Genomic DNA, 12,807 nt, shown 5'->3' on the forward strand with positions numbered 1-12,807 from the left:
AATGCAAAGAAGTGGGGAAATCAAGAAAAAACATAAATAGAAATTTAAATATGCCAAGGTGAGAGGTAGAGGAGGCTCAGTTACTAACAGATAGGATCGGAGGAGATGAGATAAAAATGGTGATCTATAACCAATCTACCGGAAAGTGTCAGGTATAATCCATGGTATTTTGTTGGGATATTTAGAAGCTAGGAGGGAAGAAAGTGATAAAGATCAGGAAGACTTTGTTTAACAATATTTTAAAAGAAGGGGAGGCATCAACATCTTAGAAAAAAGCTGTGGTCGCTGTAATACCTAAAGATGGTAAAGACCCATCTACTCCAGCTTCATATAGGACTAGTTCAATTTTATACCATGATTACAAAGTGTTTACATCTATAATGGCTACAAGAATAGAAAAGATGATGAAAACTTGATAGCTATGTACCAATGCAGTTTTTTGGAAAGAAGGTAAACATTTGACAACATTAATAAAACAATGATCCAGAAGGAAGCAGAACATAAGAAATACTCCTGTTATTGGGTGCTCTTGATGTAGAGAAAGCATTCAATAGAATAAGTTGGGATTTTATGAGTAGGGCAATTTCCTGATATAATAATAAGGTTAATTAGAAGGATATATGTGGGATCATCGGAAAAAATCAAAGTAGGAGGGCTCTTTTCTGTTAAGTTGTGCTTGAATAGAGGTACCAGGCAGGGCTGTCTTTCCCCTTTGTTAATTATGTTATATTTAGAAATATTGGCAAAGAAAATACGGGATGCAGAAATTCAAGGATATAATTGGCATGGTGTTCAAGAAAAGTTGGCTTTATTTGCAAATAATATTATTTTGCATCTGATGGAATCAGAAAAGGACATCTCAGTGCTGTGGAATATTTTGAGACAGTTTTTTTTTGGGGGGGATATAAAATGAATGAAATAAAACAAAGGCTATAGCTATAAGCTATGTACTCACACATGAATTGGTGCCATACCTCTCAAGCTCTTAATGCAAGAAATCTGGATAAAGCCTAAAATAATCAGGGGACAAAGGCCCAAAAATAGGAACAGACTTTAAATATTGCTCTTAAAAGTTTAAAATGTTGCTAGAACAACTGCTTTTGTGTTAGCATGCATTTTCTGAAAGATATAAAATCTGAAACTCAAATGTATGCCATTATTTACTACCTTCAATCCTCAGTGATTTGCCTGTAGAGAAATTTTATTAGTAACAGACTAAAAATATGAGGCAAAAACCTGGACATTATGCAAAAACCTGGATGGTTCATAGGTATGACTCGTGCAGCAGTACCCATATTTATGGGGACATGAGATGAAGTCTTTTTATGAGTATGGATTAAAAAGGATTTGGTTATGGCAGCTAAGAATATGTGGGAAGAGACTGAACAGAAGATAATAGAAACATTTAGAAATGGGAAGCTCTTGCCTATAGATATGGATAGCAAGTTAAGCAGTAAAAATATTTTTAGTCCCTTTAGTTTATACACATCTGGCATGTTTTTATCAACCAGAGGAAAATTTGTGGATCACAATTAATAAAGAGTTGAAGGTTTGATTTGTGAGGGGAAGAAGGAAAAAGACAAAGTGTGATAAGATGATCCTCCCAATTGAGCAAGGAGGTTTAGGATTACCTGATTTGAATTGATATTTTAGAGCTACACAATTAAGGCTCATATACATAACACAAGCAGAAAGCTACAATTCAAAGTGGAAAGGGATGATGAAGCAGCAGGTTAATTCAAGAAATAAGGAAAGACTGGGATTATGGATGCAAATCCTCAAGGAGAATAACAACAGTCATACAAAATATTATACTCATGAAGCAACAGAGGCTATACCAAGAACTAAGCCAACATGGGAATGGAAAAAGGAGATTCTGATGATAGGGATGACTGCAATTAGGGGTACAGAGTAGAGGCAAGAGAGGCCTGGAATTTGCTGGAGGAAGATGGCAACAGAACCAAGGTATTTGGAACAAAAAAGCAATTCACAAAGAAACAATGGGGGATATATGTCCATCTCCCAAATATGCAACAACATCTAGAAAATTTAGGATTTTTATTTGGAAATGTTTACATAAACATTTTTATACCCCAAGGAACAAATGTTAGAGGTGTGCTGGGCAAGAAAAAGGTAATTGGGAACATATGTTTTGGGAGTGTAATGAGTTGGCAGACTTTAAAGGTTCCATGAAGACTACTCTGTGAGAGATACTGGGTGAGCAAATTGGTGTAACTAAAGAAGTCATTTTTCTAAGCTATGATAATGAATTGGAATTGCCTAGACATACCAGAAAATGGAAATCAAAGTCTAAACCAACTCTACTAGAAGTAGTGAACATAGTAACAGAAATAAAATAACTATAATTGCAGAAAATGGTAGGAACAAATTACATAGGAATAAATGGGACCAGTGGGAACAAGATATATATATATATGGGTCTACTTCTATTCGCTGACAGCCCATTTCACTGAAACCCATTTGGTTGACAGCTCATTTAATTGACAAACATTCTAGGTGGAGGGCTGCACCCCCAACACCCCAATGTGGGGCTGTGCTACCCCCAACTATATATAACAACTCCACAGTCGCACAACAGTGGGGAGGGCAAAACCCAGGTTTTGCCTTGAATACTTTGTCAATGAAATGAGCTGTCAACCAAATGGGTTTCAGTGAAATGGGCTGTCAGCGAATAACCATATATATATATATATATATATATATATATATATATATATATATATATATACAGGGGATGAATGAGGTTTAAAGGAAGGTGTGTAATGTCTGACTGACAATGATTCCGTAGATTTTAAGTGATGTATAATGTTTACAATGTTTAAAATGATGTCAGTACAATCTGTGATGCAAAATACTTACAAATGGGACTGTGTCAATATCATTTGTTTTTATTTATAAAAATATATGATTGCCTATGTCATAGGTGATAATTTAATAAAGAAGTTTCTTGTTAAAAAGTCATTTTTTAAAGAACAGAATTATTACTGCTGCAAAAAATGGGGGTGTTATTCTTGTACAATAGATTGACATAATGCAACAGATTCATCACAAATAATGTCAGTCACCCATCGCTTTTCCAAGCATTAGAAATGTGTGGTGTATCTGACATTTATTTAATTTCACTGTTTGTTTAAAAGTAAGCTAAAATAAAGACTTTTTTAAGTAGAGGAAGAACTCTATTTTCATGGAAAAGTAGTGACCCTGGTGTAAAGAAATAAGCAGTTCTGCCAGTAACTACATACCAGGTATGACTGTTCAAACACAAGGCAGTGCTTGCAAACTGCATGATGCAGTACTAGCGACAACAACAGTGACATCATGAAGCAGTGCTTACGAATTTCATAATGTAGCACTAGCAACGAGAGTGAAGTCATGAGTCAATGAATACACATTGCACAATGCAGCACTAGTGACAAGAGTGATGTCATGAGGCAATGCTTTCACACTGCATGATGGAGTACTAGTGACAATGACAGTGATGTAATGAGGCAGTGTTTACACATTGCACAATGTGGAACTAGTAACAATGAGAGGTGATGTCATGAGGCAGTGCTTACACGTTACATGATGCAGTACTAGTGACCACAAGAGTGATGTCATGAGGCAGTGCTTACACATTGCATGATGCAGTACTAGTGACACCAAGAGTGATGTCGTGTAAAGTATGACATACTAAAGTGTATTTCTGTATACGGCACACAGCTAGTTATACAATTATAAGAATGTCATACACAACAGGTATGAGAAGAAAAACTGAAAATATTGCATTCCTAAATAAAATTCACTTGATCTATTTATTAGCAGCACAACTAGAAAATTGTTGCAACTTAAACAAGAAGAAGAACATAAACTTAACTACTTAAGAACAAAGTGTTCCCAGTCATAAAATGATCGTACATGACTTCATTCAACAAAACAAACGTGTACCTGAGTGATTACAAAGGCATTTCCATGACTGGCTGTCACATTAGCATGATTTGGATACCCCCTCAGCACACACTACTGTTTCCAGGAGCCCTTTTACTTCATGACTGATTATTTAATGGTTATACTAGGTCTGTATCTGAGTCCTGAGCAGGTATGAAGGTGCGTGTAGGCTGCACCAGTGTTGCCTCTCGAAGTAAAAGGAAACCCAGACAGCTGACACAACTTCCTACCACAAAAGGTGAGTGCAGTGAAAATGGAAGCATTATACACAATGCTGAAGGTGCCCACTGGAGTACCTAGGAGGACAAAGTTAGTCATTCATGGGACACCTAAGGAGTGCAGGTTCTCAACATCTGGTAAAGCTCACTAACATTACAGCTGCTGGTAAACATTTGAGAAGTATAGCACCTTAAGCAGTATAATCTGGATTTCAAATACTTGTCATTTGCATACAATAACCTGTGACAATGCTGGAATAAAATACATCACATGTTTTTATTCATAACAACAGGGACCACAAATGAATATAATTGTACCACATGTCCTAGTGGCAAATAAGATCTCGGGATACTGGGGAAAATGCTGGCAAGGGGGCAGATGAAATGCCGACTCAAGGAGCCATGTTTTCTAGGGTGCTTCTTTATACCACGGAGAAGGGAGGTATGTTATGGTCAAATAAAAGCTGATGAGACACTCATATGTCCACTGACAGAGCAGAATTTTATTACTGACCATTTCATTTTTATGAAAGGCCTCATGCAGTGAACACTGAACTTTTGACACTACCAAAAACATTTTTACACTCAAGAATCTCTTCATGTCTTTGTGCTGGTTTTGTGAAGATTCACTGATTGTGTTCCCTTTTTAAAATAAAAATGAAAGATAAACCATAGCTGTTAATGTTGACAGGTTTATTTACTTTACTACACACACCATTAAAAGAAATGGAAATTCATAACGCAGCCTTCTAATAATATGTGCAAATAAGGCCATGTCAGCAGGACTTCAGCAAAGACAAAATAATGTCATTTATTTATGACACTCCTATTAATTGACAGCTTGCTGCATGCTGCATTTTTAGGCACTGGATAAATTAGAGCTTTATGCACTCAATGAAGGTTGAACATTAAATGAACAACTTTGAATTTCATGGTTGCTTACATCCATGTCTCAGCTGCATACATTCAGTGCTATCACCACACAAACACATGCATGAAATCACACAGTTTAACATAATTCACAGTAGTTTCCTCAATACAATCATAAAGGCTGATGTCTGAAAGGCAAGAAGGATATTTTCCGAAACTGGTACGCCATGATTTTCACGAGTTGCTTGTCTTCAAGTCTTCACATAAATGGCATTTTGAGAAGTTGAAAAAATTAAAAGTGAGATCTGAGAGTTCTGAGTTGTGTGGCCTGTCCACTCACTGCTCTATTTCCAAATTATCAATTTTATAATCTGGTGGTTTAAAGCTTATCACCTCTTCATATGTGAGTTCTAAAAAAATAATGAAAAAGTTAGGCAGCTTATATAAATAATTCACATTTCTTAATGAGAATGTATGCTACTTGAAAGTTTAAAGCATGCAGTAAATGTGAGAATTCAGAGATAAATGCTGTAGCAGTGGTAATCTATAGATATCAAAAATGGGTAACAGAAGCAAATCTACAGTTTTATAAATAGTATTAACTCAGCAGAATATCTGAAAATTAACTTTAAATGGGCATGCCATTCCTTTCCCAAACAGACTTTGCCAGCTTCCCAGCATCAGCAGCAGTGTCTAACACAACAGAGGACTCTCTGTAGCCCTCAGACTAGCTGTTCATTACTACATTACTACTACATTATTACTACATTATTACTACTCATTAGGATGAGAAGCTGGATGCCTCACTGCTGACCTGCTCTCATCTTTATTAATCATTCATTCTCTGCCAGGGTTTTATTGAATGGGCATGCAGCCCAGTTCTGCTTGGCCCTGACCTGCTCTCATCGTTATTAATCATTCATTCTCTGCCAGGGTTTTATTGAAGGGGCTTGCAGCCCAGTTCTGCCTGGCCCTGACCTGCTCTCATCGTTATTAATCATTCATTCTCTGCCAGGGTTTTATTGAATGGGCATGCAGCCCAGTTCTGCTTGGCCAAGCTGCTTCCCACCACAAAGCCAGGTTTCAGGATAATTTTACTTGTCTCATATCACTGAATTCCAGCATTACATGGATGTACCCCGAGCAGGTGTACTCTGTAATCTGTCATTGTCCTGTCGAGTCTCACAATGCCACATCTCTTACCACAGATTTCATCAGCAGAGTATCCATCTATCTAGTGGAGTATCCATCTCTCTTATCTATCTACAGGGAGAAATGGCTTTCACAGAGTCTGAGTTTATCAGATTTGTGTTTCGGTGTGTTTTGATAAGCAGGATTGTTTGATTTTCAGTACAGTGTGCACATGCATGTGTGAAGTAAGGCAGGAGTGGAGACACAAGGTGGGTTTTGAGTTGCATGGTGGTGCAGGGGGGCTACCTTACCCATTTCTAAAATTTTTTCATTTATCATATTGTTGACCGGGAAAGTCCGACTAGGACAGAGCCTATTTTCAGCGGAGGCCCAGGGAGAAATGTTCCAAATGCATCTCTTTGGATTGTGGGAGGAAACCGGAGTACCTGGAGGAAACCCACGTGAATGCAAGGAGAACATGCAAACTCCACACAGAAGGCATCCCAGCCGGGAATCAAACCAGAGAACCTCTTGCTGTGAGGTGACATCGTTAACCACTGCACCATTGCATCACCCGCATGTGTGATAACTCCAACCCTACATTTGCCCCTAACCCCATTCCTACTCATTAGGATACTAGGCAGCCTTTCCCTAATAGTGCTACTATATGAGATACACACACACACACACACACACACTCAAACATACTCCAGTGTTGAAACTTTCATTACTATCAAAATGTTTGCCATCACTGCATACTCCCACACACCTTACATTTGATACTGCACATTTTGACTTTTCTACCACTTAAGAAAAAACTTACACTTGATCAATTGCAGTGGGTCAGCGGTTGCATTGTCGCCTCTCAGCAAGAGGTTCTCCAGTTCAGTTCTTGGCTTGGATGCCTTCAGTGCGGTGTCTGCATGTCCACCCTGTGTTCATGTGGGTTTCCTCTGGGTGTTCTGGTTTCCTCCCAAGTTACAAAGACATGCATCTAGAGTGTTTCTCCCCGGGCATTCTCTGAAAATTTACTTCATTCCAAGTTGAACTTTCCCAGTAAACAAATGTTAAATAAATAAATTATACCACTTAAAAACATTTTCAAGGAATGCCAAGTCTGGGCAAACATACTGCACCCATATATCTATATATATATATATATATATATATATATATATATATATATATATATATATATATATATATATATATATAGGCTTACTATCACATAGTTGATTGTACTTCGTGTGATCGGCATATGTGCAAAACTAATTTAGCATAACTGGAAATTGAGTGTCACAATGTTGAACCTTCGCTGCTGTAAAGTTTGACATATTGGTGCAGATCGCACTATAGTGGGGATCGGGAAATGTAGCCTTTCCCTCACTGTAGTGCGATCTCGGAGTATGCATATAAAAGTAAAGGGGTGTGGGTGGGGCAGCCCCCCACATGGCAGTACGTGTTTTTTCAACGTTGAGCGGATGTCTGCATTTCAGGAAAGTCGACATTTTCGACATTCAGCTTTACTGAAATGCTTAGTTTCACATTTTTTGTGTTCAGTGTTCAGACATCTTAACACTCGAACACAGTGGATTCAATTATGTGATAGTGAACCATATATATACATATATATATATATATATATATATATATATATAAAACAAAAACATGCACACAAAAGGAGAAATAACTAAAGAACTATTACAATGCAAACTTCATTACAAATTAGCTGAGTGAAAGAAACATGCAGAACAAGTGCATTTGCGTGTTTTTTTCTTTAATTGAAAGTACTTCATCAGAAATGAGAAAACTCCTCCACAAATACAGTAAAAACTGTCAATCACACTTAAAACATGAAATCAAATATCCAGCAAGGAATGCAACCCAATAAGAAACCCTATCAGGTTAGAAGGGAGTGGAGCTTAGGAGAGTGAAGAGCTTAATAGCCTTATGTAGGGGGGATGGGGACTGGTTCACCTACCCCACCTCAAGGAACAGATAATGTTAAGGCTGTCATTAAAGCCAGGCTAAAACTCTGCATCTAGGAATAAGTACACTTCAACAAATACAGTAAAAAAATTAATCACACTTTAAAAAAATTAAACTTAAAAAAATGAAAATCTGACTTTAAAAATGAAATCAAATATCAGGCAAGGAATGCAGTCCAGTATAAAATTTTTAATTGTATTTAATAAACTGTCTGGTCTAAGGAAAGTGATGCTTGGTACAAAGAAAATTGTCCTTACGCGTGTGTGTGTATATATATATATATATATATATATATATATATATATATATATATATATATATATATATATATATAAATGCGTGTGTGTGTGTGTGTGTGTGTGTATGGACACCTGCTATTTGTGTACTATTTTTTCTATATTAAAATATCAAAAGGTCAAAACGTTGAGGCTTTAATAATCGAATACAAATTTTCAAATCATATAAGCTTAAAACACATACTTCCCCCACAAAACATATTTTTGAAGGGGGTAAACACCCTGTACTCCCATGTGGGGGGCTATACCTCCCACAAACTCTGCTACTTACATATTTCAACTCTGAGATCGCTCGCCAGTGAAGAAGGTGTCAATATCCCAACCTCCACTGTACCACAATCCCGCACAGTTCAGTTTCCATCAAAACGAAATGCTGTTCCATTTCTTTTTGCCGGCTCAAACATATAGGATTTGAGCATTGGGGCTTGATCTTGAAACCTTTGATCTTTTCAGAACTCAAGCTTTTAAAGAGTAACCAATACTGGGTCTACATTAAAATATCAAAAGCCCAAAATATTGAAGTTAAAAAGATCGAACACAATGTAAGCTTGAAACACAAAAAAACAGAAAAGACATGTTTTTGCAGGGGGGCAAGTCACCTTACACTTCCCATACCCACTGTTACATATATATTGCAAGGCTGCACCACAGTGGAGAAAGTATCAATACCCCCACCTACAATGTGCCATGATCCTGCACAGCTCAGCTTCTGTCAGAAAGATACACTCTTTCATTTCTTTTTGCTGGTTTGAGTATACAAGATGTGAGCATTTGGGCTTGATCTTGTAAATTTCAAGATTTTCAGAACTTGATCTTTTAAATGGGAATCATATATTACATACCGATGCAGCTAGTTCCAATATGTTTCCTCATCTGTTTACTTCAAAAAGTATGTGTCAAGGCATAGGGCTGAGTGACTTTTAAGGGGACAAAAAAAAGAACGCAGTTGTTATGGTCCACATTTCTAAATCCAGAGACATACAAAGGGAAGTATCTCATGCAAGTCAGCATATAAGAAACAAATTCTGAAAAAAAAGTGCACGTACTGTCTTTCCATAAACTGTCTTTAGTAATGGGTCTAGAAGTTCTGACTGCAGTTAATGATTGATTATGGATACGTCACTCATATGTTCCAACACTCCTTAAATAGCCCATCTGATCATATGTGGCGCCAAAAAATGTTAATACATTCATTTAAAAACATATAATATAATATACATTTGATGCAATTAATTCTTGAAATCATAAAAACAAATAAGAAATAAGAAATAACAACTACATAATTACACGATGTGTAAGACATTTATCAATCAATTGCTCATGGCATATATCAATTTGAATAATGTATACATTATAAAATATAATATATGTATATATGTTTTTTATTACATTATTCAAATTGATATATGCCATGAGCAATTGAGTGACGTTCTGAAGAAGTCTGCTGGTACAGATGAAAGTGCTTAACGTTTGTTATTCTGCATTATTTTACAAGTGTCAATAAAGAGTTTCGTGTCCGAGCCGAGGCATCCATTGTTTTTACCATATCAGAAGTATCTACTTCCATTTACGTTGTGTTTTCATACTTTGGGATATACTGTGAACTGTCATGTCACCGAGTCATGAAGACAAAACTACTCATTTTACTATCTTTTTCAGTTTTTATCTTTATTATTTTTGGTACAACATAACCAGGATAACAAAATATAACATACAAAAAAATAACATACAAAATACAACAACAAAGAGGTAAGATGCAATTGTGATCATGTCATTATGTTGGGAGTAGGGAGTACCCCTAACTTTGCTGAATTTGCTGTTTAATGGTATATAAACAATTTATGTGAACAGTACATGTTTGAAACTGTTTATTAAGAAATGAGGGATCAATGACTAGGGGCCAAAAATGCTATGTTAATATTGAGCTAGGTACCCAAGTAGAAAAGAAAAGAAAAAACATTATATACATTATTTACGTCATGGATGCCACCTGTCATAACTTAAGGAAGTTCTTGCTATTATAAAATTATAGTTTAGTCTGAGGAAGAACTAGTATAAAGATGGATTTCTATTGTTTAATTTGAGATTGTCTTCATGAAGATTGGTTCTGTTATGAGGGTCATTTCTATTAATTAGCTAGAAAAGAATAAAGTAGATTACTCCAGTAAGTTTGAAAGTAAGACTTTCTTTTAGTGCTTTTTGTTACTAGTTTATGCAAAGAAATGTATTTTGTTGCCATTACTGTGAGATTTCCCCAGGAAACTGTGGCTTTATTTAGCCAATGTTTGCTATAAAGTGTTTAAGTAGGGCACAAAATGTGATTACGAATCCCTGCCACAGATTTGGGAATTATATGAAGGATTGTAGTTTCCCATGAAAAGGTTTTTTTTTTTCATAGCCCATCTTTTCAAGTAGTGTTCTAAGGGAGCACCATAATTTGTAAATAGCCTTGCAACTCCAAAAAATATGAAAACTGTCTGCATTGACAAAGGAGCAAAATGGGCAGGATCAATCTTTTTTATAGCCAAATTTGTTAAGAATGGCTGGGGTATAGTTGTTGTTGTTGTGTCTTTCGGCTTTTCCCAATCAGGGGTCGCCACAGCGGAACTCTGGTCCGCTAATGATTGGCAGTTGATTTTTACGTGCTGAGTTGCCAGCCCTAACGCACAACCTTCAACGAAGGTACGCCCATTCACTCATTTCTCCACTCAGAAGACGCTCTAGCTGAGAGTCGAACCAGTCAGCGTCTTACTGTGAGGTGACAACGCTACAACGCTATTGTTATTTATCATGAGTTGTGTGTACACTAGATTCTTAAAAGGAGTTAGGTTTAGAGTGATAAGTATGGCTTCATATTTTTGCTTGACTGAGACATTTTCATTCATTACCTCCCAATATTTTGAATACAGGAGTGAAGACTGGTATCTAATTCCTGATATTAGCTTGTAGGTTTGGGAGATCATTTTGTTTCTACAAGATGGTGTTTTAATGATGGTCTGGGTTGTTTTAATCTCTAGTTCATCTATTTTGTTAGTGACTTGAGTTGTATGGTATCGCAATTACGTAGCACACCTAAGTGTGATCTTAACTCATTCATGCTGTCATCTCTGAATTGGTATACTTGCCAAATTGTTATATCTTTAATTTGTGGGTATTTGTTAAGGTCATTTATTTTGTTGTTGATTTTTAGGTTAGGACTCGTATGTATGGGCTCTAGAAATTTGAGAGTATTTTGTAGATGTAATGATGCTATTAATGATTGAAAAATAATTATTTTATTTTTAATTAGGGGTGAATTTTGGTTAAGCAATTATGTTTTAGTTGTGAGTAAGGAATGGCTTTGGGATTAATGTGAAGTGAGCATATTTGGCTATGCCAGATTTTTACCCAGGTTGGTGACCAAGACTGACAGGCTGTGTCGTAGTTAGATATCTGAATTAGACAGTTGGCATTTATTATGTGACAATATAGCCTGAAGTCTGGGAGCCCCAATCTACCTTTCTCTTTTGGGGAGTATAAGCTTCTCATAGCGGATTTTTGTTGTCTTTGGGAACCAAATAAATTTAGATAGGGCGGTTTCAATTTTGTTAAAGAATTTTTGGGGGATGTTTAGGTTAATGGAATTTAAGTGAAACAGAATTCTGGGCAAGATATTCATTTTGATTATGGCGTTTTTTGACAAGAGGGATTTACAAATGTTTTTCTATCTTGACATGTCATGTTCCACTTGTTTCCACACTTTTTGAAGATTACTATTCATCAATACTTTGTGGGTGTGTGCAAAACTTATACCCAGATATTTCAGTGTGTATTTGACTGGTATTTCAGTAGAAGGAAAGTAGAACTGTATGTGGTGACAAGGATTTAAGGGAAAGATAGAGGATTTTAAGGAGTTCATTTTGTAGTTTGCTACACTGGAAAAATAGCTGATTGATTTTAAGACTTTGTGCAAGTCATTGTTTGGTAACTCCAAACAGATATTGAGGTCATCAGCAAAGGCCAAATACTTTAATTCAGTATTCTAGATTTTGGGGATGTGATGATAGGTTTTTTGAGTGATTAGGTGTAAGAGGGGTTCAAGGTAAAGGTTAAAGAGATATGGCAAAAGGGGACATCCTTGTCTGATTCCACTGGTAATTTTAAAGGGTTGCGAAGGTGTTTTATTGATAGAAAGTGTAGTATTGGCATTTGAGTAAAGTGTTTTTATTATGTTTATAAAAGAATGAGGGAAATTAAAGTGTGACATAGTTAGGAATAGGAATTCAAGCTCAACATTTTCAAAAGTTTTGGAGGCGTCAATTGTTAGGGCACATCTTGGCTGTTTATCTTTGGCTAATAAAATTATCATGAAGTGT

The 12,807-nt window shown here is 36.3% G+C and overlaps 1 protein-coding gene across 1 annotated transcript in view; it reads right to left on the reverse strand.

The window, feature by feature from the left end:
• Positions 1 to 4,844: 4,844 nt before the first annotated feature.
• Positions 4,845 to 12,807, reverse strand: part of LOC122815929 (mitogen-activated protein kinase 11-like) — an 836,549-nt gene continuing 828,586 nt past the window's right edge. Inside the window, exon 12 of the mRNA XM_044088796.1 lies at positions 4,845 to 5,446. Coding sequence (XP_043944731.1) covers positions 5,373 to 5,446 — 74 coding nt within the window. The 3' untranslated portion in view covers positions 4,845 to 5,372. The remainder of the gene's footprint in view (positions 5,447 to 12,807) is intronic.

The sequence above is a fragment of the Protopterus annectens genome, chromosome 11.part0 (genome assembly GCF_019279795.1).
Source record: "Protopterus annectens isolate FY-2018-M chromosome 11.part0, PAN1.0, whole genome shotgun sequence".
NCBI lineage: Eukaryota > Metazoa > Chordata > Ceratodontiformes > Protopteridae > Protopterus > Protopterus annectens.